General features: G+C 63.3%; 1 protein-coding gene across 2 annotated transcripts in view; it reads left to right on the plus strand.

Annotated features, from left to right (window-relative positions):
• The first annotated feature begins 4,154 nt into the window (after window positions 1-4,154).
• MEGF6 (multiple EGF like domains 6) overlaps window positions 4,155-21,089 on the plus strand; it is a 101,856-nt gene continuing 84,921 nt past the window's right edge. For both annotated transcript variants that reach the window (XM_073797140.1, XM_073797133.1), the window contains exons 1-3: window positions 4,155-4,562; window positions 9,939-10,073; window positions 15,447-15,556. In XM_073797140.1, coding sequence (XP_073653241.1) covers window positions 4,447-4,562; window positions 9,939-10,073; window positions 15,447-15,556 — 361 coding nt within the window. In that variant the 5' untranslated portion in view covers window positions 4,155-4,446. The remainder of the gene's footprint in view (window positions 4,563-9,938; window positions 10,074-15,446; window positions 15,557-21,089) is intronic.

Below are 21,089 nucleotides of genomic sequence, written 5' to 3' on the forward strand. Positions count from 1 at the left end.
TGCTCTCTTGTCAAGGAGAAGTGTCTATAAAAATTCAGATGGGACGCTGGATTCTTCTCTTGGACTTGGAACACCATTAGCTCAGGGAGCGTCAGAGGCTGTGCTGGGCCGGGACCCTGTTTTCCAATCCCCTGGGACTGGGCAGGACCGCGGATGGGAGGGGCCACAGCTCTGGGAAAGCGGGAGGGAGCGGTTTTCTGCTCAAGGGAACAGCCAAGCTGGTGGCATGCATCTTCCTCTTCCCCACGTTGATTTTCCTTGGTCCAAAGGCTATTTTTTATCATTTCCAGCAGAGAGTGAGACAAAACCATTAACAAGCAGTGTCTTTTTTTTTTTTAATATTTATTTATTTGGTTGTGCTGGGTCTTTGTTGTGGCAGGTGGGCTTTTTAGTTGCAGCAGGGGCTCCTTAGTTGTGGCTCGAGGGCTCCTTAGTTGTGGCTCACGGGCTCCTTAGTTGAGGCATATGAACTCTTAGTTGTGGCGTGCATGTGGGATCTAGTTCCCTGACCAGGGATCAAACCTAGGCCCCCTGCATTGGGAGCGCGGAGGCTTCACCGTGGCACCACCAGGGAAGTCCCCAAGCAGTGTCTTTTAACCATGCTTTTCATAAAAGGCTCACCTTCAGGGCTCTCTTCCAGGCCTGTGTGTCCCCGCAAACACTCCAGATTGGGAAGACAAAGCTGTGTCTGTATCTTGTAAGTCAGGCCAGCGAATCCCAGGGTAGAGTCGGGAGGTTTTGCTACAGTTTGGCTAAAGGCCTTGGGGATGGGAATTTGGGCTAAGAAGCATCCTTCCTGAGCTCCAGCTCAAAGGGAATCTGAAGCCTTCGCACACGGAGGCCCCGTGGGTTCGTTGTGGGAATCCGTGGGCTTCAATCCCCATCCTACACGTGGCGGTGCCCCACGGTGTGGGCTGCGTGCCTGTCCTCCACCGTCAGAGTAAATCTCCCCTGCCCCCCCGCCATGCTTCTTGCCCTTCTCAGAGTTGGATCACTGTGGAGATGCCAGTTCTCCTGGAATTAATGAATACATTTAATGCAATTCCACGAAAAAGTCCAGCACAACTTTGAAAGTGCTGGATAAAGGGGCTCCAGAGACCATTGGGAAGAATGATGGGTGAGAATTCCCAGAGAAATTTGCAGGTAAATAAAGGACTGATGGGGAGGTGCTGCAGCCCATCCCCAGCGAGCATCATGGGAGTGTCTCATCCTGGTGGTGCAGGGCAGACGGTAGAACCACTGGGGTTGGAGTGGAAAAACCCACAAAAACTCGTTCTACTTGCAGCTTGTCTGGGCTGAAGATGCTGTGTTGCATCGGAGGAAGCAGGCTGGCCAGCTAACGGCCCTGGGACAACTGGACGACCCACCAGGTAGAGTCTCCCTTTCCAGCACACAGCCAGGTAAATTCCATATGAAATGACATTTGCATGCCCAGACGTCGTAAAGAAAGAAAAACGTATTCATGATCTTTCCCAGCTAAGTGCCTACAGCATTTCTAGGCAACAGGGGAAACAGCAGTGTGACCACCTATAGGTTTGAGGACATAAAACTAGGAACTTAGATTGTCTGGAAGAAGCATCGTTAACCACCTTAAGGCTGAAACTACAGACCAGGAAAATGTTTGCAGTGTCCGCAAACTGTCACTTTATGATGAAAATGGACAAAGAGAGAGAATTCTCAGGGGATGTTTACTGCATTCTGCTTAGTTGCGTTACTAGAAAAGTTGTCTGAGTTAAATCCACTTATGAAAGTGTATTAAATGGGCTTCCCAGTGGCGCAGTGGTTAGGAGTCCGCCTGCCAGTGCAGGGGACACGGGTTCGAGCTCTGGTCCAGGAAGATCCCACATGCCGCGGAGCTACTGAGCCCACAAGCCACAACTACTGAGCCCATGTGCCACAACTACTGAAGCCCACGCACCTAGAGCCCGCGCTCCGCAACAAGAGAAGCTGCTGTAATGAGAAGCCAGCGCACCACAGCGAAGAGTAGCCCCCGCTCGCCACAACCAGAGAAAAGCTCGCGCGCAGCAACGAAGACCCAACGCAGCCAAAACTAATAAATAAATAAAATAGATAAATTTATTTAAAAAGTGTATTAAACACATGTATACTGTTTGATTACTTGTTTCAAATATAAAATCTAAGCACCCCCTCATGGCATGTTGGTGGCCTGGGCAGCAACACACACTGGAAGTTAAACAGTCGGGTGCTTGACCGTTCCCATGCCCTCAGGGTTCAGGCTGTGGGGAGGAGATGGGCGAGGGTGCCGGGGGAGCATCAAGGGTGCCAGACAGTCTGCGTGGGTGGGGCTTTGTTTGGGGAGGTGACCTCTGTGCTGTGGGTTCACGCATCTACACCTGAGCCTGAGCCCTCCCGAGTGTGTGGGGTGTGGTAGGTGTCCTAGGAATAGGGACGTCCCACAGGAAGTGCCCACCCTCTTCCCACCTGCCTGCCCACCTGGCACCTGCCTTAGGACCATTCGCCTGACAGCTGAACTTGGTGCCGGGCGGGTAGAGGTGGATTATGGTGGTGCCAAAAACGTTTATGCTTCAGGGGCCCTTCCAAGTTAGGGCCAAGGAGGGGGAATGGAATGTGCGCACAGGTCATGCATTTTTGTCAAGTTAGCAAAATAACTTCTTTTTACATAACTCTTTTTCAAGAGGGCCCCCGTTTTACGTTTCAGGCCCCACCAAACCTTGATTCCCCCCTGCGAGCAGCCTCCATTTTAACCCACAGGACCCATCTGAATCCTTTCCTTTTTCTTTCCAAGAAGCAGGAGAATGTTCCTAAAGAATGGGGCCCCCTCGGCCCAGGTCGGAGGACCGGGCGGGAGTCCCCGGGGAAGCTGGTGAACATTTTAAGCTGCTCACTCACTCATCCAGTGCACGTGTACCCAACACCCGTTTCGTGCCAAGCGCAGCTCTGGAGGGGAACGGGTCGGGTCTTTAAAGATGGGCAGCGGGTGGACCTCTGGGAAGCTCTCGGGGTTGGCGGGGACTTGCACCCCAGGGCAGGGCCCCGCACTCACACGGGCACTCTTGGGCTCTCTTCGGGCAGGCCCTTGGGAGCCCAGGAGGAGCATGGGCCAGCCCTGCTCTGGGGGGCCCAGTGTGGGGATGAGGGGTGAGACTGAGGGGTTGGCACACCGGATCGCGTCGGGGCATCACCGAGCAGGGGAGTCAACCTGTGTTTGGGGTTTCAGAAGATGGTGAATTCACCCTGCTGTAGACAGAATTGTGTCCCCCACGAAATTCATACGTTGACGCCCGTACCCTCAGTGTGACTGTATTTGGAGATGGGCCTTTAAGGAGGTGGCTAAGGTTACATGAGGTCATAAGGGTGGGGCCCTGATCCTATAGGTCTGGTGCCTTAGCAGAAGAGTAAGAGACACCAGTGCTGCGGTCTCTGTCCCATCTCCCACGCCCACCAAGCGAGCACACACCAGGAGGCAGCGTCTGCAGGCCAGTCAGCGTCTTGACCCTGGGCGTCCAGTCTCCAGAACGTGAAAAACCAAACATCTGGATGTGTTGACTGGGACACCGCCGAAGGGCCGTCGGACTTGCGGACCTCCGTCTGCTCTCCGCGCGTGATCCAGCGGTTTTCTTAGATTGACAGATTGAGTCAAGGTCTGCAGAGCCAGCCCGCCTTGTTCAATTCCCGGATCTGCAGTTTACAAGGGGCGACTAGGGGCGCTGCTCCCACCCGGACCTCAGTTTCCCCATTTGTACAGCAGGGTGGCAGCAGGGCTGGCCTGACAGAGACCCCCGCTCCCCCCCGTAGGATGACGGGGGTGTGGGGTCCGGTGTCACGAAGGACTGCCTTAGCAGGGGGTGAGGGGCGGGATCTCTGGTGCCCTGCCCCTTGGTCACTCGTGTCGCACGGGACCTGGGACTTTGAGCCGGAGAGGAGCCGGGAGCGCGAACGGGCAGCCGTGGGTGGGTGGGTGGGGCGCCGGGGCTGAGGACCCAAGCGGGGGTGTGGGCGGGGCTGTGGGCGGGGCTGGGAGCCGGGGCGGGCAGGGCCGGGAGTGGAGCATCTGCGCGGGGACGGGCTGTGGGCCGGGGTCCGGGCCTGGGGGCGAGCCGGGGGCGGGGCGAGGTCGGGGTGGGCGGAGTCGGGGCCGGGGTCGGGGCAGGGGGCGTGGTGAAGGCGGGCCGGCCTCTCCCGCGCGGGGCTCGGCGCACACTGGGCTTTCCGCGCCGGGGCGGGTGTCTGCCGGGGCTCACCCAGGCGCACAGCACTCTGAGCTGCCCTCGAGCGCGGGCAGGAAGCCGGACCCTGGCCACCTGAGGCGACCTCACGCTCGGCGGGACCCGGAGCGGCACCTGTGGCTGCGCCCCGTGCGCCCCCCGGGCCATGGCGCACGTGGAGGCGGCGGCTCCGAGCGCCTGCCTGGGCCGCCTGTGAGCCGGGGACCGGAGGAGGGAGCGGCGCGGCGCGGCGGGCACGATGCCTTTCCTTTCGGAGGCGGGGGCGGCGGGGCGCGCGGTGGCCCTGGCCCTGGTGCTGCTGTTCCTCGCCGTGTCAGCGGGCGCCAGCGCCCTGTTCCGCCTGCAGCCCGGCATGTGAGGAGCGGGGACGGGAGCGGGAGGGCTGGCGGGACGTCCGGAGCCCCGGAGCCCCGGAGCCCTGGGCGGCTTGTTCCCCGGGGCCCTGAGAACACGGGGCTCATTGCCTTAACGGGGGAGGGGGAGGTTAAGAGACAAGGCGCTGGGTCTGGGGGCGCTTCCGTGGCAGGACCACCCGGCCTCTCGCCTTCCCCTTCCTCGTCTGTCTTTTTAAATTTAATTTAATTTTATTAATTTATTTTTGGCTGCGTTGGGCCTTCGTTGCTGCGCACGGGCTTTCTCTAGTTGCGGCGAGCAGGGGCTGCTCTTCGTTGCGGTGCTCGGGCTTCTAATCGCGGTGGCTTCTCTTGTTGCGGAGCACGGACGGGCTCTAGCCGCGCGGGCTTCAGTAGTTGCAGCATGCAGGCTCAGTAGTTGTGGCTCACAGGCTCTAGAGCACAGGCTCAGTAGTTGTGGCACATGGGCTTAGTTGCTCTGTGGCATATGTGGTATCTTCCCAGATCAGGGATCAAACCCGTGTCCCCTGCATTGGCAGGCGGATTCTCAACCACTGCGCCACCAGGGAAGCCCCCTCCTCTGTCTTAACTCTACATCATGGGTTTGCAGGCTGGGTGGAACCTGCATCCTGCCGAGGTGAGGGAACCTGGGCAGGGTCCAGCCAGGGAGCTTGGAGAAGGCCAAGAGGAAGCAGCCTGTGCCCACTTCCTTCCAAAGCCTGCCTCCTGGGGCCTGGGGGCTGTGCCCGACAGGGGGCTGCTTGGGCTTGGTTTATGTGTTAAACACGTGGGCTTTGGGCCTGGGAGACAGAAGGCATTCAGTACCAGAACGGGCAGGAAGAGAGGGTCAGGGAGCCAGCCAAGATGAATTTAATTTTGAAAGATGATTCCCCAGTGGGCTGTTTAGCGGTCTGTTTCAAACAGCAAATCGATCCTTGTGTTGGCCTCAAAGGAAAACTGGTGCAAAGTGAGCCGGTCCGGAGGAGGAGGGGTGGGGGAGAGCTTGCTGGCAGCCCCCATCCCCGCGCTCCCTCAGGGTGCTGGGCCGGGGGCCCGCAGAGCTTGGAAAGGCAGCTGGGGGGCTGCAGAGGGGCAGCGAGGGGCCCAGGCTGAGGTTGGGGCTTCCTGTGCAGGGCTTGTCCCAAGGGCCCTGTGCACTTGGCCATACAGGAGGAAAGGACGGGCTTCCAGGCAGAGCTGCAGAAGGGACAAGTCCACGCCCCCTGGACCCTGGGTCTTGCTTTACTCCAAGAAGGAAGAGTTCCTCGTGGCCTTTTCAGAGGAGCGTGGTCTGGGGCCCCGAGTCCTGCCTCTCCGTGTGACTTCTGCCCAGCATTGCTCTTTGCTGTGATCCCAGTGAGTTTAGTTTGTCCAAGGGAAGCTGTGGCCTCAGAAGAGATTATCACGGGGCATTTGGCCGCGCAGCCTGACTGCTCTTCACACGGTTGGCTGGGGATGTCCAGAGGCCCAGGCTCCCGGGAATCCCAGGGTGCTGGTCAGGGTGGACAGCTGCTCAGCCGTTGAGGACGTTGGGGATGGAGGGCTCTGCTCTAAGAGGGGCTTCTGCCCCAGTGCGCTTGTGGGGACCACTGATCGCCCTTCCGGGCCCCCGGTACTGAGCCTGTTCCCTGGGGTCTGCCCACTCATCCAGGGCTCTGGGAGGCCACTAGCCAGCCTGGGGAGGGCTTTCCACCAGCCGCTGGAGGATTGCAGGAGAGGTCAGCCTTCCTGCTGCTTGCTTTCTCCAAAGCCTCCTCCCCCTCCCCCCTCCTCCCCACCTCCCCCCCCCACTCCCCCCCTCCCCCTCCCCCTCCCCTCCCCTCCTCCTCTCCCCTTCCCCTCCTCCCTCCCCCTCCCCCCTTCTCCCCCCCCCACCCCGCTCTTAAGATCCTTCAAGGCTCCTGTCCCTCCTCCTGGGGCGCCTCCCACCTGCCCTCTGGGGGCCTGTGCCCCTATTTCTCATCCTGGGGCGTCGTCCCTCCACTCTCTGATGCCCTCCTTGTGTTGAGTTCCGTGCCGCCTGCGAGCATACCTTCCCATTCCTGTCTGTAAGCACCTGCCAGGACCTGTGGTGGGGCCGCAGTGGGCACTGCTGGCTGGCTGAACAAGTGGGGGGCTGCTAGCTCTAGCTGCTAGACCCCCGAGAAACCTTGTGAACGGGCCCATTCCGCAGCTTGTTCTGTGCAGAAAGGAGGCGGGCGCCAGCGGACTCCTGGAGGTGCCAGAGTTGCCTCTTTGCTCCCCGCACCCCAGAGGGACAGGGGAGGGGGCCTGGAGAGCAGTGAGGGTCCCCGAAAGTCCTTTTCCTCGAAGGTCCCGTCGCCTGTGCCGCCCTTCCCTTCGCGGGCAGCCCCACCCTCTCTGGTCGGCTTAAAACCTCCATGGTGGGCCTGTGGGGAGGCAAAGGAGGAGGGTGCTCTACGGGGGCTCCCCCTGCCTGGCAGCCCCAGGGGCTCTGGGGTCCCGACAGCTGGGACGCAGGAGTGACGTGGCTGGTCCTTTGGCTCCCGCTGGCCCACGTGTCCAGATTCCAAACCGGCCAACGCTTACTTATTTATTTATTTACGTACGTCTCTGAGATGAATCTCTGCGGCCGTGGAAGGGTGCTGGCCTTTCTCCCTGGGGCCTGGACTGACCGCTGACTGTGTGTGGGGCTGGTCAACGCAGGGCTGTGGGAGCAGCGCCTGGGCACAGGGAGCTCTGACCAACCTGAGTGAGTCTGCAGAGCTTGGAGGAGACATCAGCTCACAGCACTGCTTCCCCCTGGGTTGGAGTCCTCTGGGCAGCTGTGCTTTGCAATCAGTTCGTTACATTGGCCCCTCCCATCCAGAGCGGGACAGGCCCTCCAAGCTCAAGTTCCTGCTTGCAAGTAACTCTTGGACCCACTGGCCCTGAGGGTTGGAACGGCCCCCATTCGCTGAGGCTGAGGCTTCCTCTGGCCATTCAAAGGCCCCTGCTCACCGGTCAGGGAGTTTGAAAGCTGAACTGTACTTTCAGTGGCCTGTGGGCAACTCCCAGTATCTGGGTCCTGCTTCCCCATCTCTCCTGGGGCTGAGGCTGATGGACGGAGGGAAAGGGCAGGGAAGGAGTACATCTATGGCCAGCTGCCTCACGCCAGGCCCTGCGTTTGCTGCTGGGCACGTGCTTGACGCTGTGATCAATTGTCCACTTGTCTGGTGGGGAGATCCGGGTGTCCAAGAGTGATCTGCCTGGGTCATGACATCCCTAGGACCCCGGAGCCTGTAAAAACAGACGTGACGGAGACGCTGCTCAGCGGCGCAGCCCCCTTCCTGGACCAGGGGGTGTGTGCAGCCAGGCTTCCCCAGCGGCGCAAGGCCAGCTGCCCCGCTTCCCTGCCCCGGTGTTCCCCACCCTCACCCTGGTGCCTTGTGGGCCCAGGAACTGCCCACCCTGGAGGGACGCTTCTCGTGCCCACCCTCACCTCCAGCTCCAGGCGAAGGCCACCAGCCTCCAGGAGCCCTGCTCTGCCCCGGGGAGTAGATGGCCCGACAGCTGGGATGAGTACCCCCTCCGCCCAAGCTGTGTTCACTTTGTAGCTGGGAAATTGCCTTCCCTCCCCGCAGATGGGCAGCTGGATCCAACTTCAGGAGCAGAGGGGCCCGAGCAGGGACTTCTGCTCCACCTCAGGGGTCTTTCCTGTGCCCTCGTCCCACTGGCCTCTTTGTTTCCTCCTCGGCTTTCCCTCCCCCATCCCACTTCCTCCCTCCTTCCAAATGGAAAAGCCAGCTACGCTTGTGCTTCTGAGGTGCCGGAAGCTTCCCAGAGGAGAAAATCATTCCAGCGCTAGCCCCTCCTCCCTTTAACCGTTTTCAGGGATGTGGAGAGCGAGGTGCGACCAGAGGGAAAACCTGGCATCTTGGAAGCCAGGTGGCCCTGCAGGCCTGGGAGACCAGAGTCACGCAGGTGCCTTGGGGGGGCGGGGACAGGGCGGGCAGCGGACGGGAGAGTGACCAGAGCACGCGTACCGGAAAGGCTGCTGTGTGGCCTCGCTGTGGTCATCTTGCTGGTTAGCGGCGGCCCTCGTGGCTGAGGTCTGAGGGGTCCAGGAAGGAGGGGGCCCTTCAGAGGAGAGCAGCAGCCCCTACTCTGGGGTTTTCTGCCAGGCGCCAACTTCCCGAGCTCCGTGCGGGGCGGTTCTCCTGCTGACCGAGTGGCCAGACCTGCTCCCCCCACAGCCCCCCTGAGATGATGGACCCCTGAGCCATGGCGTGCCCTCCCCAAGGCCCTGACAAGGCACGCTGCGTGCTGAGCTGGGTCGGCGTATGTACGGGAATGGTGGTGACATCCCAGGGGATGTGGGGCCTCGTGACCCAGAGACACAGGGACGTGCCAGATTCCAGACACGTGTGCTCTTGTGTCAGGAGCCCTCGAGGCACCTGCTGCCCCCCTCATAGGTGCTGAGGCCGAGGTGCAGAGAGGGTCAGTAACCTTCCTCAGGCCGCATAGCGGGCCCCAGGCCTGGGTTGTTGGCTCCAGAGCCTGTGTTTGTAACTGTCCTCGGAACGTGTCGCCTCCATCCTCACAGGCCACCCACGGCTCGGGGGGCTACTTCAGGGTCCAGGCCAGGCCCTGCAGCCTGGAGGCTCAGAGGCCATCGGGCCTAAGCTCTCCCTTCCCTTCATCCTCTCCTCCCTGCCCCCGCGGGAAGAGAGCGGAGACTTGATGTCTGCGTGCTGGGCAGAGGCGGGGGTGAGAGTTGGGAGCAGACATGATGCTGCACTTGCAGCAGTTCACTGGGGCCTGATCTTGGTTTGCAAATGGCAGTTCCTCCTGGGCCTGTCTCTCCTGGAGGCACCTACGAGGCCACCTGCCCTGGCCGACAGGAGCCTTCTCTGTGCCGGCTCGGTGAGCCCTCACGACACCCTGCGAGGCCAGTGCCACGAATCCTCACCTGCCAGGGCGCACCCGAGGCTCAGGGAGGTCCCCTGGCTTGTGTGTCTCATGCTTGTGCCCCAGCTTGGGGCGTCTCGGAAGCAGGGAGAGTCGGGGCTAGAGAACGCCAGGGTCAGAGTCAGACGGACTCAGGGTCGAGTCGTCACTGTTCCCAGGACCTCCACGTCCCCTGTTTGCGGGGCAGTGGCCTCTACGCTTTGGGGTCTTGGCAGGGTTGGAGGGGTGCTCCGGGCGGCGTGGCCCACGTGAGGGGGAGGGTCAGGCGTGGCCCTGGGAGCCCCTCCTTTTTCCCCTGAGCATCCGCTCCCTCAAGGCCAGGCCTGTGCAGGCCTGGGGTGGGCACCGGGCTGGGTGCCCTGCCACGGGGCCCGGCCTCGGGTCTGGACGGCTGGGTACCCGAGGGTGAGCATGCAGGGGGGTTGGTGTTGGTGACAAGAGTGCTGACCGTCTGTCTGTGTCCCAGGCCCAACGTGTGTGCAGAGCGGGAGCTGACCCTGGTGGGCCGTCGCCAGCCCTGCGTGCAGGCCTTCAGCCGCATGGTGCCCGTGTGGAGGCCGGGCTGCGGGCGGCGGGACTGGTGTGTCGGCCACAAACGCAGGTGCGTGCAGGGCTCCCCGGGTCCCCTGGGGGGTGGGGGCTGCTCACACGCAGAGCAGCATGGACCACTCAGGCAGAGGGGTGGCCGGGCCGTCCGGGTCTCAGGGCACAGGCACCGCCCCCACCCCGTCACTGAAGCCCCACACCTGAGGTCGAGGCCTCTGACAACCTTGGGGTGTGGCCGCCGTGGGGGCTCTTCCCGGGCTGTAAGCGCCTGCTCGGCGGCCACCTGGGGCCCTGGTGGGTGGGGGAGGACCCCGTGGGGAGGGGGCCTCGGAGGGGAAGGGGGAGACTCTACGGGACAGGAGGCGACCCTGCAGGGAGAGGTACTGACCACGCAAGAGGGTGAAAAGTGGGGCGCCCAGCCTGCCGAGGTCCTGGCTGGAGGCTGCAGCTGCTCTCTGACCCCAAGCCCGTGCGAAGCCTTTATTGCTCGAGACTTTATTTCACGATCAAACGGAGGAGTGTCTGCCGCTCTCTCTTCTCTCTATAGACTCGGGTTCTGGCATCCGCCTGGTTGCAGAGCTGGGTGGGGTGGGGTGGCGAGGGGATTCCGTCGTTGGGGAGGAGGACTGAGTCCTCCGACGGGAGCGTGCTGTCCAGCCACACGTCTTCGGGCCGTGAACCTGCTGGACCCCCCCCGGAGCAGGGTGGGGGGCGGCCTTAGTTTTAAACGTTTGCTGTATGACTCGTACACGTGCAGAACGGAGAGACGGGGCAGTTACGTCTCAGCGTGGTTCTCAGCTGGTGGCGGTTCGTCTCCCTGCTGGCGACCTTGGCGGTGTCTGGAGAGTTTGGGTTGTGAGGGGTGGACTGGAAGGATGGGGCAGGTGGAGGCAAGGATGGCCCTTCCACCACGAAGGTCCCGCCCCAGGGTCAGGAGGGCCGAGGCTGGGCCACGGCCGACAAGAAGGAGAAATTACCACCATCGTTTCCCAGAGACGTGCATCTTCCAGTCTGTCCTTCCCAGCTTCCACACTCGCGTGGATGTAGGTGGATTTGCTAAACGGGTATCAGGTCATGTCAGCTGCCACCCCCCTCCCGCGCCCCGCCCCCCAACTTGTGAAAGGGCGCTCTTTTGGAAGCAACCAGAAGCCCTGTGGTCCCTGGGCTGGAGAGTGGAGTGGGTGGCCGTGCTGCGGAGGCCCCTGTCACTGGCTGTCAGACCGTTTCTCCAGGCTGGCCTGGGCAGGGCGGGGGACAGCGTTTCCAAGGTGGCTGGTGCCTCAGCTTCCTGGCGGGGAGTCCAGGCGCTGGGGAGGCCGTGTGCAGCCTGGGGCAGGGGTGTGTGTTGTGGGTCGCAGTTTCCTGGGAAGGCTCGGGAGGGCCTCTGGGGTCCTGTCCTTGCACTGCCCGGTTCGAGTGTCAGGGACCCTCCCTCCCAAAACCCAGCAGGGCCGCCGCAGTTCCGCGGGAGCAGTGCGGGCCCCTGGCTCCGTGGTGGCCACCGTCCCGTGCGCCTGGCTCCAGGCTGGAGCCGGGCTCCACCTTCCTCTGCTGGGCTGTTCTCGCTCCAGGTGAGCGAGGTTGCCTCCCCGCCCCGGTGCTCATGGCGGTCAGCGTCCTGCAGCGTTTCCTGGCGTCAGTGGCCAGTGTTTGTGGGGGTCCCGGCCTTGTCAGCGTGTTGTGTGCCCCCACGACGCCTGTGGCCGCGCCCGCCGTTCCAGCTGTGCAAGGTTTCCAAAATGCCTCGCGCAGCTGTGGCCCTCCAGTGGCCGTCGAGGCTGTGGGCTCCGTCGCTGGCCCGCTCCTCTCCGTCCTTCAGTAACCCACAGAGGCTCCGGCTTCCCCGTGAAGCCCGTCCCGAGCCCCAGCCCTCCCTCCTCCGCGGCCAGACCAGCGTCCAGCCCTCCTTGGTCCGTGTCACTTCTCCTCGCCTATCAGGAGCGTGTCCGCAGAGGCCCCAGCATCCCACGTGCTCTGGGAAACACGCTGGTGCCGAGCCACCCTCCTGCTTCTGCCGGCACCTCCCCTGGGCCCATGCCCGCAGCCGGGGCGTGGATGGGGGAGGGGCCAGGCTGCATCTCAGCAGCGAGGGCGGGAGGCCGGCCCCTCCTCTCCCCCACACCCAGCCAGTGTGGGTGCAACCTCTGAGGGCCCTGCCGTCTGAGGAGCTGCATTTAGAGGCAGCACGCTCTGTACCCCACGATTTGACTGCACCCCAACTTGTACCAGCTCAGGGTTACCCTCCCTCCCCTGGACAGACAGGAGGCCCCTCCTCTCTGGAGCTCCCGGGGGGGCGGCCAGCAAACGAGGGCTCACGTGGGCCAAACCTCGCTCTGGGGTCAGACTCTGTCGAGCCTCTGTTCCCCGACCGCGGAGCGGGCGCATCAGGCCTGGATTGCAGCTGGGGGAGGATTATGTAACCAGCCACGGGCCAGGCCACACATGTGGCTGCTACGTGGCAGCTGCAGTGACTCCCACTTCCAATTTCTGGGCTGGTGGGCCTGCTGCGTGGCCCTGGCAGGGCCATGTGGGGTGACACGGGGCTCTCTCCTGGCCCAGAGCAGGCGAGGTGATACCTGACAGACTGGATGAGGACGTCAGGGGGCTTGCTGCCCCCCTCCCCATAGCGGGCATCTCCCCAACAAATACGCCAGTACAGGCTGCCCCAGGGTGAGGGAGCTTGGGCCATGCACCCCCTGGGGGGCAGGAAGGAAGCGGGGTGGGGAGGGAGAGGATGCTCGGAGCACGGAGCCCACATGTGGGCTCCCACCAGGCCCCTCCCCCCTGATCCCGCTGCGCTGGGGCCTGGGCTTTGCGGAGGCTGCATAAGGTGGAGTGGACACCAGCCTGGTAGCCACGCCCCCCTGTCCACCTGGCCCTGCAGGAACCAGCTCCTGGCCGTGGCCGGAGCTCCTGTGACTCTCCCATGGGAGGTGTCCCATATGAGCTGCAGGGGGCAAGGGCTGGCTCTCAGGCCCAGCGGGGGCTGCAGGCTGACCCGCTGTCTCCAAGGGTCACTAACTTTAGGGGATGCTGGGGAGGGCGGAAGATGGGCCCAGCTGGCCCGTCTTCCTGGTGACGGAGAGGAACAGCACGTAGCCCAGGGAAAGGGGAAATATTTACGACGGAAGGGCCCAGACACCATCCGCCGTGCCAGACATTGTCCACCACTGTGGTCGGTCTCTCTCCAGGCAACTGGTTTCATGTCCTGCCAGAGTGGTGTTGTGCACAGTCCCCCGAGCTGCCCGTACGCAGTGACGTGCGCACGTTCACACTTCCGGGAAGCGCCCTGGTGGTTTGGTGGGGTCCAGGTCCCCCGGCGGCCACGGGCTTCACGCCACTCCCGAGGGCCGGGAAGAGCAAGCTGGGGGCAGGGGTGCCCATGTCTCCAGGTGTCCATGACCTGGAGACGGCAGCCCAGCCCCTTCCGCTGCTCCTGGGGCCTCCAGGGCCCTCGACCCAACTGCCGTTGGCCAAGCCCCAGGTCGCCAGTCCTACAGATGGCAGTGGGCGCAGGGGTGCTGTGCCTGGAGGGTGGGCCCTGGGTTGTCCCCTCCCCTCCTCCCGTTCCTCCGCTCTCTGTCCCTCTCCCTCCCTCCCTCTCCCCCCAACATCCCCTTGACCAGGCTTGTCACTGTAGACACAGGGACCTCACAGCCGTGGACCCCAGGGCCTGTGCTGAGCCCTGGGTCCTGTATGAGTTTCCTGTTGCTGCTGTAACAAATTATGACAAACTGAGGGCTAAAAACAACAGGGATTTACTCTCTCACAGTCTGGAGGTTAGAAATCTGAGGTCAAGGTGTGGGCAAGGGTGGTCCCTTCTGGAGGCTTGGTCGGAGGGTCTGTTCCAGGCCTCTCCCCGCTCCTGTGATGACTGGCCATCCTTGGCACTCCTGGGCTGGTGGCGGCATCACCCCAGTCTCTGCCTCTGTGGTCGCCTGGCCTTCTCCCTCTGTCTGTGTCCACAGTTCCCTCTTCTTATGAGGACACCGGCCATTGGCCTAGGGCCCACCCTAAGCCGGTACGCTGGCCTCGTCTTAACTTGAGGACATCTGCAAGACCCTATTTCCAAATAAGGCCACCTTCACAGGTTCCGGGTGGGCGTGGATTTGGGGACTCCGCTTGGGGTCGGGGCAGGCGGGACAGTTAGCCGTCCATCTTCCTGACCATCACCAGATGGAGGTGGAGGTTGTCTGGGCTGGGGTGTCAGGAGGGGCAGCCAGGGTGGCTTCCCCGGGAGGTTGGCAGGGGTGTCAGGCAGATCCTTGCGTTGCTTAACCCACTCTCCGAAGAAGCAGAAGCAGAGGTTTCCAGAAGGGACCCAGGAGCCCTGGCGTTTGGGTGCAGCTGGAGGGAGGTGGGTGGGGGCCTGAGTAGGAGCGGGGCACCCCCTACCCCCCACCCTGGCTTCTGCTCCAGGTTCATGGTTGCAGGCGAGTCCGGGGCTGGGCAATGCCAGGAGAAGCAGGGCGGAGGCCGGGGCTGCACTGGCAGAGGTGGCCCTGAATGGCTGGGCTTACAGGGGCAATCTGGATTTGGGGAGGGGATAGACAGGAGGCCCTTACCCCTCTGGGTGGTGAGGCCGGTCTCTCTCTGGTGCGTGGGCACCACCTTCCTGCGGCCACTCCCCATGCCAGGCCCCAGGCTGGCTGGATCAGCTGCCTGCTTCCAGCTCCTCCTTCCAGCTCTGCTCAGCCTTTGTGAGGCCGTACCTCTCCCATCAGAGCAGGAACCAGCCTTGGACCCGGGCCACCCTCCTCCAGGAAGCCCTCCTGCCTGCTCCCTTCTGACCTCAGGGCTGTGTGCTCACACACTCGGGTCCTCCTGCTGCTGCCCACCGTTGTTTCACCCCCATCAGCCTGTCTCCCTCGGGCAGCCCTTGGTGGGGGAAGGGATCCCTCCTCGGGGACGCCCCAGGACAGGCCCGCCACCTGCCTCCTTGGTGCACGGGTGGGCCGAGAGCCTGGGGTGTGGCCCGCCCAGCACTGGGCAGCTTGGCCCACGGGGCTCATTCCAGGAGCCACTCTCGCTCCCAGGTTGGACACTGAGTCTGACCCCCAGACCCTCGCAGACTGGCTTGGCGATGAGAGCCACGTGTGGGGCACGATGCCTGTTCTGAGGCCGGCTCAGAGCCGGGACCACCCTGGGGGTGGAGAGGGAAGGGGCGGCGTGTCACCCTGTTGCTGGTTCCAGGACGGCTGTCCACCCCCCCCCCCAGCTGCCCCCAGTGGCCCCACGTTCACCTGGTGCGGCCGCGGGATGCAGACCTTCCGCCCACCTCCGTGCCTTAACCTGCTCGGCTGTGAAATGGGGACAGTGGGAGAATCGGTCTGGGGGACTGGGGGCGGTGAGAGCCGAACGCATCGGGCAGAAGTGCCTCGAGCCCGGTCCCTCGACGGTAACGCCCCCCTTTTCCCTTCTCTCCTAGAACTGTCTACTACACGGGCTACAGGCAGGTGTACGCCACGGAGGCCCAGACGGTGTTGCGGTGCTGCCCGGGGTGGAACCAGCAGCCCGGAGACCAGGGCTGCCTCTCCTGTGAGTGCCCGGCAGCCCCGCCCCGCCCCCCTCCTGCCGCAGATGCCGCAGCCTCCCGTCCAGTCTAACGGGATGCGGCTCCTGAGCGGTGTGGGAGACCTCAGGGCCTCTCTCTCGGCCACTCTGCTCGCCAGAGGCTGCTTGAGTGACATAACGAAGGAGAAGGCCCAGTGAGTCCTCCAGCCCCGACGCTGGCCGGAGCCGCGGAAGGAGAGGCTGGCGGGGGCGCCGAGCTGGAGGGTGGGGGGCCGTCTGCTGGTGCCCAAGTGCCCGGCACCGGGGAGGGGTCCGAGGATAGCTCCGGGGCCGTGGGTTGGCGCCAGTGGGCTCAGACGCCCCTGAGCTCGGTGTGGCGTCGGCGTTATGGAGCGTGAGCCCCTGTCCTGCCTGTCCCGCCTGCCCCTCCTGCCCACGCCCCGCCTGTCCCGCCTGCCCCGCCTGCCCCGCCTGCCCCACCTGCCCTCGCCCCGCCTCCCCACGCCCCGCCTGTCCCGCCTGCCCCGCCTGCCCACACCCCCGCCTGCCCCGCCTCCCCACACCCCGCCTGTCCCGCCTGCCCCGCCTGCCCACACCCCCGCCTGCCCCGCCTGCCCACTGCCCCGCCTGCCCACGCCCCCGCCTGCCCACGCCCCGCCTGCCCACGCCCCGTGCTGTGGGTCCGTCCTTCCCCCTCACCAGCGTCCTGGGCTTCAGCCTCCTCGTCCGCTGCCTCCTTCAAAGAGGGAGGTCCTGACAGATGCGGGGTCGGGGGGGTAGCCCCTGAGCATCCGCACATGACCGTGGGCAGCCTCTGCTGCAGACTCGGGGACGGGGACCGAGAGGGGCTGGAATCAGGTTCTGATCTTAGCGGCTGGCTGTGAAGCCTCTGCTTCGTAAAAGGAATGGGCGTGGCTTGGAGTCCAGCTGTAGGGTGTTTGGGAAGGGCTCCCGGCCTGCGGGTGTGGGCACAGGTGGGCCAGCAGGGGAGGCTGACTGGGTGCGAAGAGGCCGTGTCCCTCCTCTGGAGAGGTCTGCCCACCCAGGGGTCAGGCCTCCCCTGAACCGGCGCCGTGGCATCTGGACAGGGTGAGACCGGGCTGCACTGTGAGGGGTGGCGGGTCATGGTTCCCCACGGAGCGGGTTAACCACGGGTGGGCCGTTCTGTGCCTGGGGTGGGAACCGGACTTCAGGGGTCATGTCCCCGCCTGTTCTCCGGCCCCCGGGGGCCCATAGACGGAGGCCACAGATGCCCTTTGTGAGCTCCAGCGGGAAAGGGGGGAAAGTAAAAGCTGTGGCCATGTTTGTCCAGGAGAGGAAATGAGGAATTCTCCCCAGGAAGGGAGGCGGGGGGCCGGGTGGACGCCGGCCAGCGGCCCCCGGGTGCGAGTGTCCAGCTCTGACTGCGGCCTTTCTCTCTGTGGCTCTCATCTCTACAGCGATGACCCGTGGAGGAGAGGAGGTGGGGTCTAGGCCTGCGTCCCCCCGGGTTTGTGAGGGAGAGTGTGGCCTCTCGCGCCCAGGGAGGGGCGTGGGTGCACCTGCGCATGTCTGGCCTGGGGTGGGGACCCTCTGGGCTTGGCTTCCTGGGCAGGGGGAGGGGCAGGTGCAGGTCCAGGTTCGCCTGGCAGTTTTCCCACAATTATCGTCTGCTGCGCACCCCTGAACTGGGGTTTGGTGACCCTTGGGGTCACCTGTGTCTTGGAGTGACCATCCCAGGTTGGGTGAGGGGAGCGGGAGGGCCAAGAGCCGTCCGGACCCCAGGAGGCCCACTGCGGAGACGGTCCAAGTGCTGGGTTTTCAGGAACGGAGGCAAGCATTGGGTCAGGTCCGTAGTGCCAGGGGCCACGACAGTCTCACCCCTAGCCTGGTGGGCCTGTCCTGTGGTTCTGCCTGTGCCCCTGGCCACAGTGGTCGAGTTGGCTCTGCCCTGGACTGGCCGGCCGGCAGGAGGGGGGATGCAGCCACGCCGCTCGGCGAGTGGGTCCTGAACCAGCCCAGGACTGACCTTTGGGGTTTCTCAGCCGTGGGGAGGGCTCTCGGCCGGGACCCTCCCAGGGCAGCCTGGGCCTTGCGGCTGGCTGGGGGCAGGGCTGGGGCGGTGGGGAAATGGGGGGATCTCGGCTGCTGAGTCAGGCCCTGGGGGTCCAGGAGACGCGGGACAGGGTCCCCACGTGTGTCCTGAACTTGAGGCCCTGGCTTTCTTGGTTGGTTGTTTTTAAAAACTCATTTTTAGGGCAGGATTTACTTATTTACGTATCTGGCTTTTATCTGTTTTTTTTTTAACAATCTAGGAAGCCCTGTGATCTGGCCTCTCGGGGCACTCACTTGTCCCCCAAGTGTCTGGGTGGCCAGCGTGTGAGGGTAGGTGGCGGTTCACACGGGGCAGGGCAAGAGCCCAGGATCCTGCCCTCAGCCCCGGCTCATTGGTTCATTCGTTCATTTTTTCACTCATTCATTCGTTTGGTCTTTGCTCCGCTGCCCCCGAGCGCTGGGGATTCAGCGGGACCCGGTGGGTCAGTACCTGCCCATGGGGAGCTCAGGTCTGCCAGGAGGCCGGCTGCTGCTGGAGGACACTGAAATGACACTGATGCGTGAGGATGGGCAGACCAGGCCAGCCAGATGGGCGCTGGGGTGTGAGGGGAGCCGGCTGGAGCCCAGGAAAAGGAAGTGGAGGCAGGGGAAGGAGGAAGGAGAGGTGGGCGGCCAGGGGCCCTTCCTCAGCCGCCCCACATCGTGGCTGAGCCCTTGGGGTCACTCTGCCTGTAGCCCCTCAGGGCTAGTTCCCAGCTGGGTGGAGCTGGAGCCTTCCGGAAGCCTGGCTCCAAGCCCTTTGTGCACTTCGCACTGGGGGCTCTCACAGGGGGCACTGGGCTCAGGTGCAGGGTCACATCAGGCACTGGTCTTGGGGTCCCAATAGGTGCCGGAGCCCCCAGTCCCTGGGAGGCCCTGCCTCGGGGGGGTCAGGTGTGAGTCCAGGGTGGCTGCCTTTGGTCCCCTCCTGGCTGCATGCAAACAAGCGTCAGGCCGGCGGACGGGGTCAGGGTCCTCCGAGCCCCTGAGGGCGAGCAGAGGGGATGGTGATGAGGCACAAGGCTCCCGCCCTCCCTCTTTCTCTCTGTCTGTTTGCCCCTTTCCTCATTTCCCCACCTTCCCCCTCGCCAGCCTGACTAGCCCCTTCCCTTGTCCCCCGGTCCAGGCTCTCTGCAGCCAGGGGACCCGGAGAGGTAGGCAGGCGGGGGCAGGGCCCTGGGACGCTGACCCCTGCTGGCCCCACCCCTCTCCACCAGCCACAGTGAAATGTCCTCCCTGGGATGTGACCTGGAAACTGGGCTGCGTGCGGGACAGCGTCAGGCCCCCGTGGTGTTTGCGCAGGAAGCTTCTAATGGTGTTGGGATTCCTCCGAGACCCACTTAGCAGCATGTGTGACCGGGAGGTGACCGGAAAGAAGACGTGCCAGCTGGGCGGGGTGCCTGGTGACCAGGGCCCCCCCCGGGACCTGTGGGCCCAGAGCACGTGTGCCCGGGGGCCTCCTGCTGTCGGGGTGCCCTCCTGCCCAGTGGCTCTCTGAATTCCACCTCTGTCCCAGTCGGGGCAGATTTTGCCTGGACGCTCCCAGTGTTTCAGCCGTGGTCACCCTGGGTCCGGGCTACCCCTTATCGAAGCAGGGACCCAAATGCACAGATGAGGTACCTGGCCTGGAGCGGCTCAACCCCCCAGACACCCAGCACGCAGAGCCCGAGATGGAATGGGTGCCGGGAAGACTGTCTGTAGCTCCAGCTTGAACTCTCTCCATGTGGGCTGGGCTCAGTCCATCGGAGGAGGCCACAGGTCGGAGAGGCAGTGCCCGAGGAGGGGCCAGGGGCTGCACCGGCTCCGTGGGTGTGAAGAGAGCCCTGGGAAAGGGAAGCTCTGTGTAAAGCATGTTAAGCAGGTACTGTGTTTGCAGGACTTCTCAGAGGCTTTGATATACCAGTGTGCGCTGCAGCCTTCTTTTTTTTTTCTTTTTCTTTTTTTTGGAGTTAACAGTGTTTTAAGCAAATGGAGAGGGGTTTCTTTATCTGGTTAGTGGGATTGGATAATGAGGGTATATATATATTTTTAAAGAAGATGTTGGGGGTAGGAGTTTATTAATTAATTAATTTATTTTTGGCTGTGTTGGGTCTTCGTTTCTGTGCGAGGGCTTTCTCTAGTTGTGGCGAGCGGGGGCCACGCTTCATCGCGGTACGCGGGCCTCTCGCTGTTGCGGCCTCTCTTGTTGCGGAGCACAGGCTCCAGACGCGCAGGCTCAGTAGTTGTGCCTCACAGGCCTAGTTGCTCCGCGGCATGTGGGATCCTCCCAGACCAGGGCTCAAACCCGTGTCCCCTGCATTGGCAGGCAGATTCTCAACCACTGCGCCACCAGGGAAGCCCCGCTGCAGGCTTCTGACAGACTGTGTAGTGTTTTCCAAACTCATTTTTTCTTAAAAAAGGCAGAAAAAAAAGAAGCAAAAAGGCAAAACAATAAAGCGGTGTCCCTAAAGCACGTACTGGGAAGTGTGTGGGTGATCCACTCGACCAGCGTCTGTGGAGGGCCGACGGGGCGCCGGGCGCTGCACTTGGGCATGGGAGGGGCCTGAGCAGAGGCTGGTACCTGCCCTGTTCTCATGGAACAGAGGGGGAGAAAGGAAGGAAGGGAGGGAGGGAGGGAGGGACAGATTACATGCCGGTGAGTGGGGAAGCTACAGAGAAAAGTGAGGTGGGAAGGGGCTGACCGAGGTGGTGCTGGCGTAGGTGGGGTCTGGGAGGCCTCTCTGTCCAGGGCGTTGGTGGCCTGTGTGATGTGAGTGGTGGGCCTTGCTCGTGCCCAAGGAAGAGCCCCACCGCAGAGGGAAGGGAAGGTTCCAGGCCACAGGAACGGGGAAGGGCTGAAGCCGTGGTCCCCATGCCGGGAGCCCAGACCCCTGGATGCAGCCCTGGATCTGGGTGCCAGTGCCTACAGTCAGGGCCCCAGGGTGAGGCCTGGGCTCGGCGCCCCTGCGTCCCACCGTCGGACCGCCAGGCAGGCCTCCCTTCCCTCCCACCTCCTGTGCGGTCCTGCGGCGCTGGGCCTGGCCGGTCGGGGCCTGCGGGGAAGGAGCTGCAGGAAGGCGGCCGTGGGCCCCCGGGGAGGGCCGCCCTCGGCTTGCTGGCCTCTGCCCTTCACTTTTCCTTTTCCGTTCTGAATGCCACACGGCAGTCCTGCGCCCAGCGTGGGAATTTGCAGAGCTGGCATCCTGGCTCTCCTGTCCTCGGCGTGGATGTGAATGTCCCCCAGGTTGCCGGGGGAGGGCGTGTTGTCCTGCTGTGTCCTGCACACCCCAGGTCTCTCCAAATCGTGCGTCACATCCAGACTGGCCCGGCCCTGTGCCCAGCACACGATTACGCACCCACTCACACCCAGAGAGGCTCACCACACACAGCCTCACACACACATGCATGCACACACGTGTGGCTGGATTTACTCACAGGTATGTGACCTACTCACGTGCGTTCACTCACACGCGTGTACACACATGCTCATGAGTGCACACCTACG

Source organism: Tursiops truncatus, chromosome 1 (assembly GCF_011762595.2).
Source record: "Tursiops truncatus isolate mTurTru1 chromosome 1, mTurTru1.mat.Y, whole genome shotgun sequence".
In the NCBI taxonomy this organism is placed as follows: Eukaryota; Metazoa; Chordata; class Mammalia; order Artiodactyla; family Delphinidae; genus Tursiops; species Tursiops truncatus.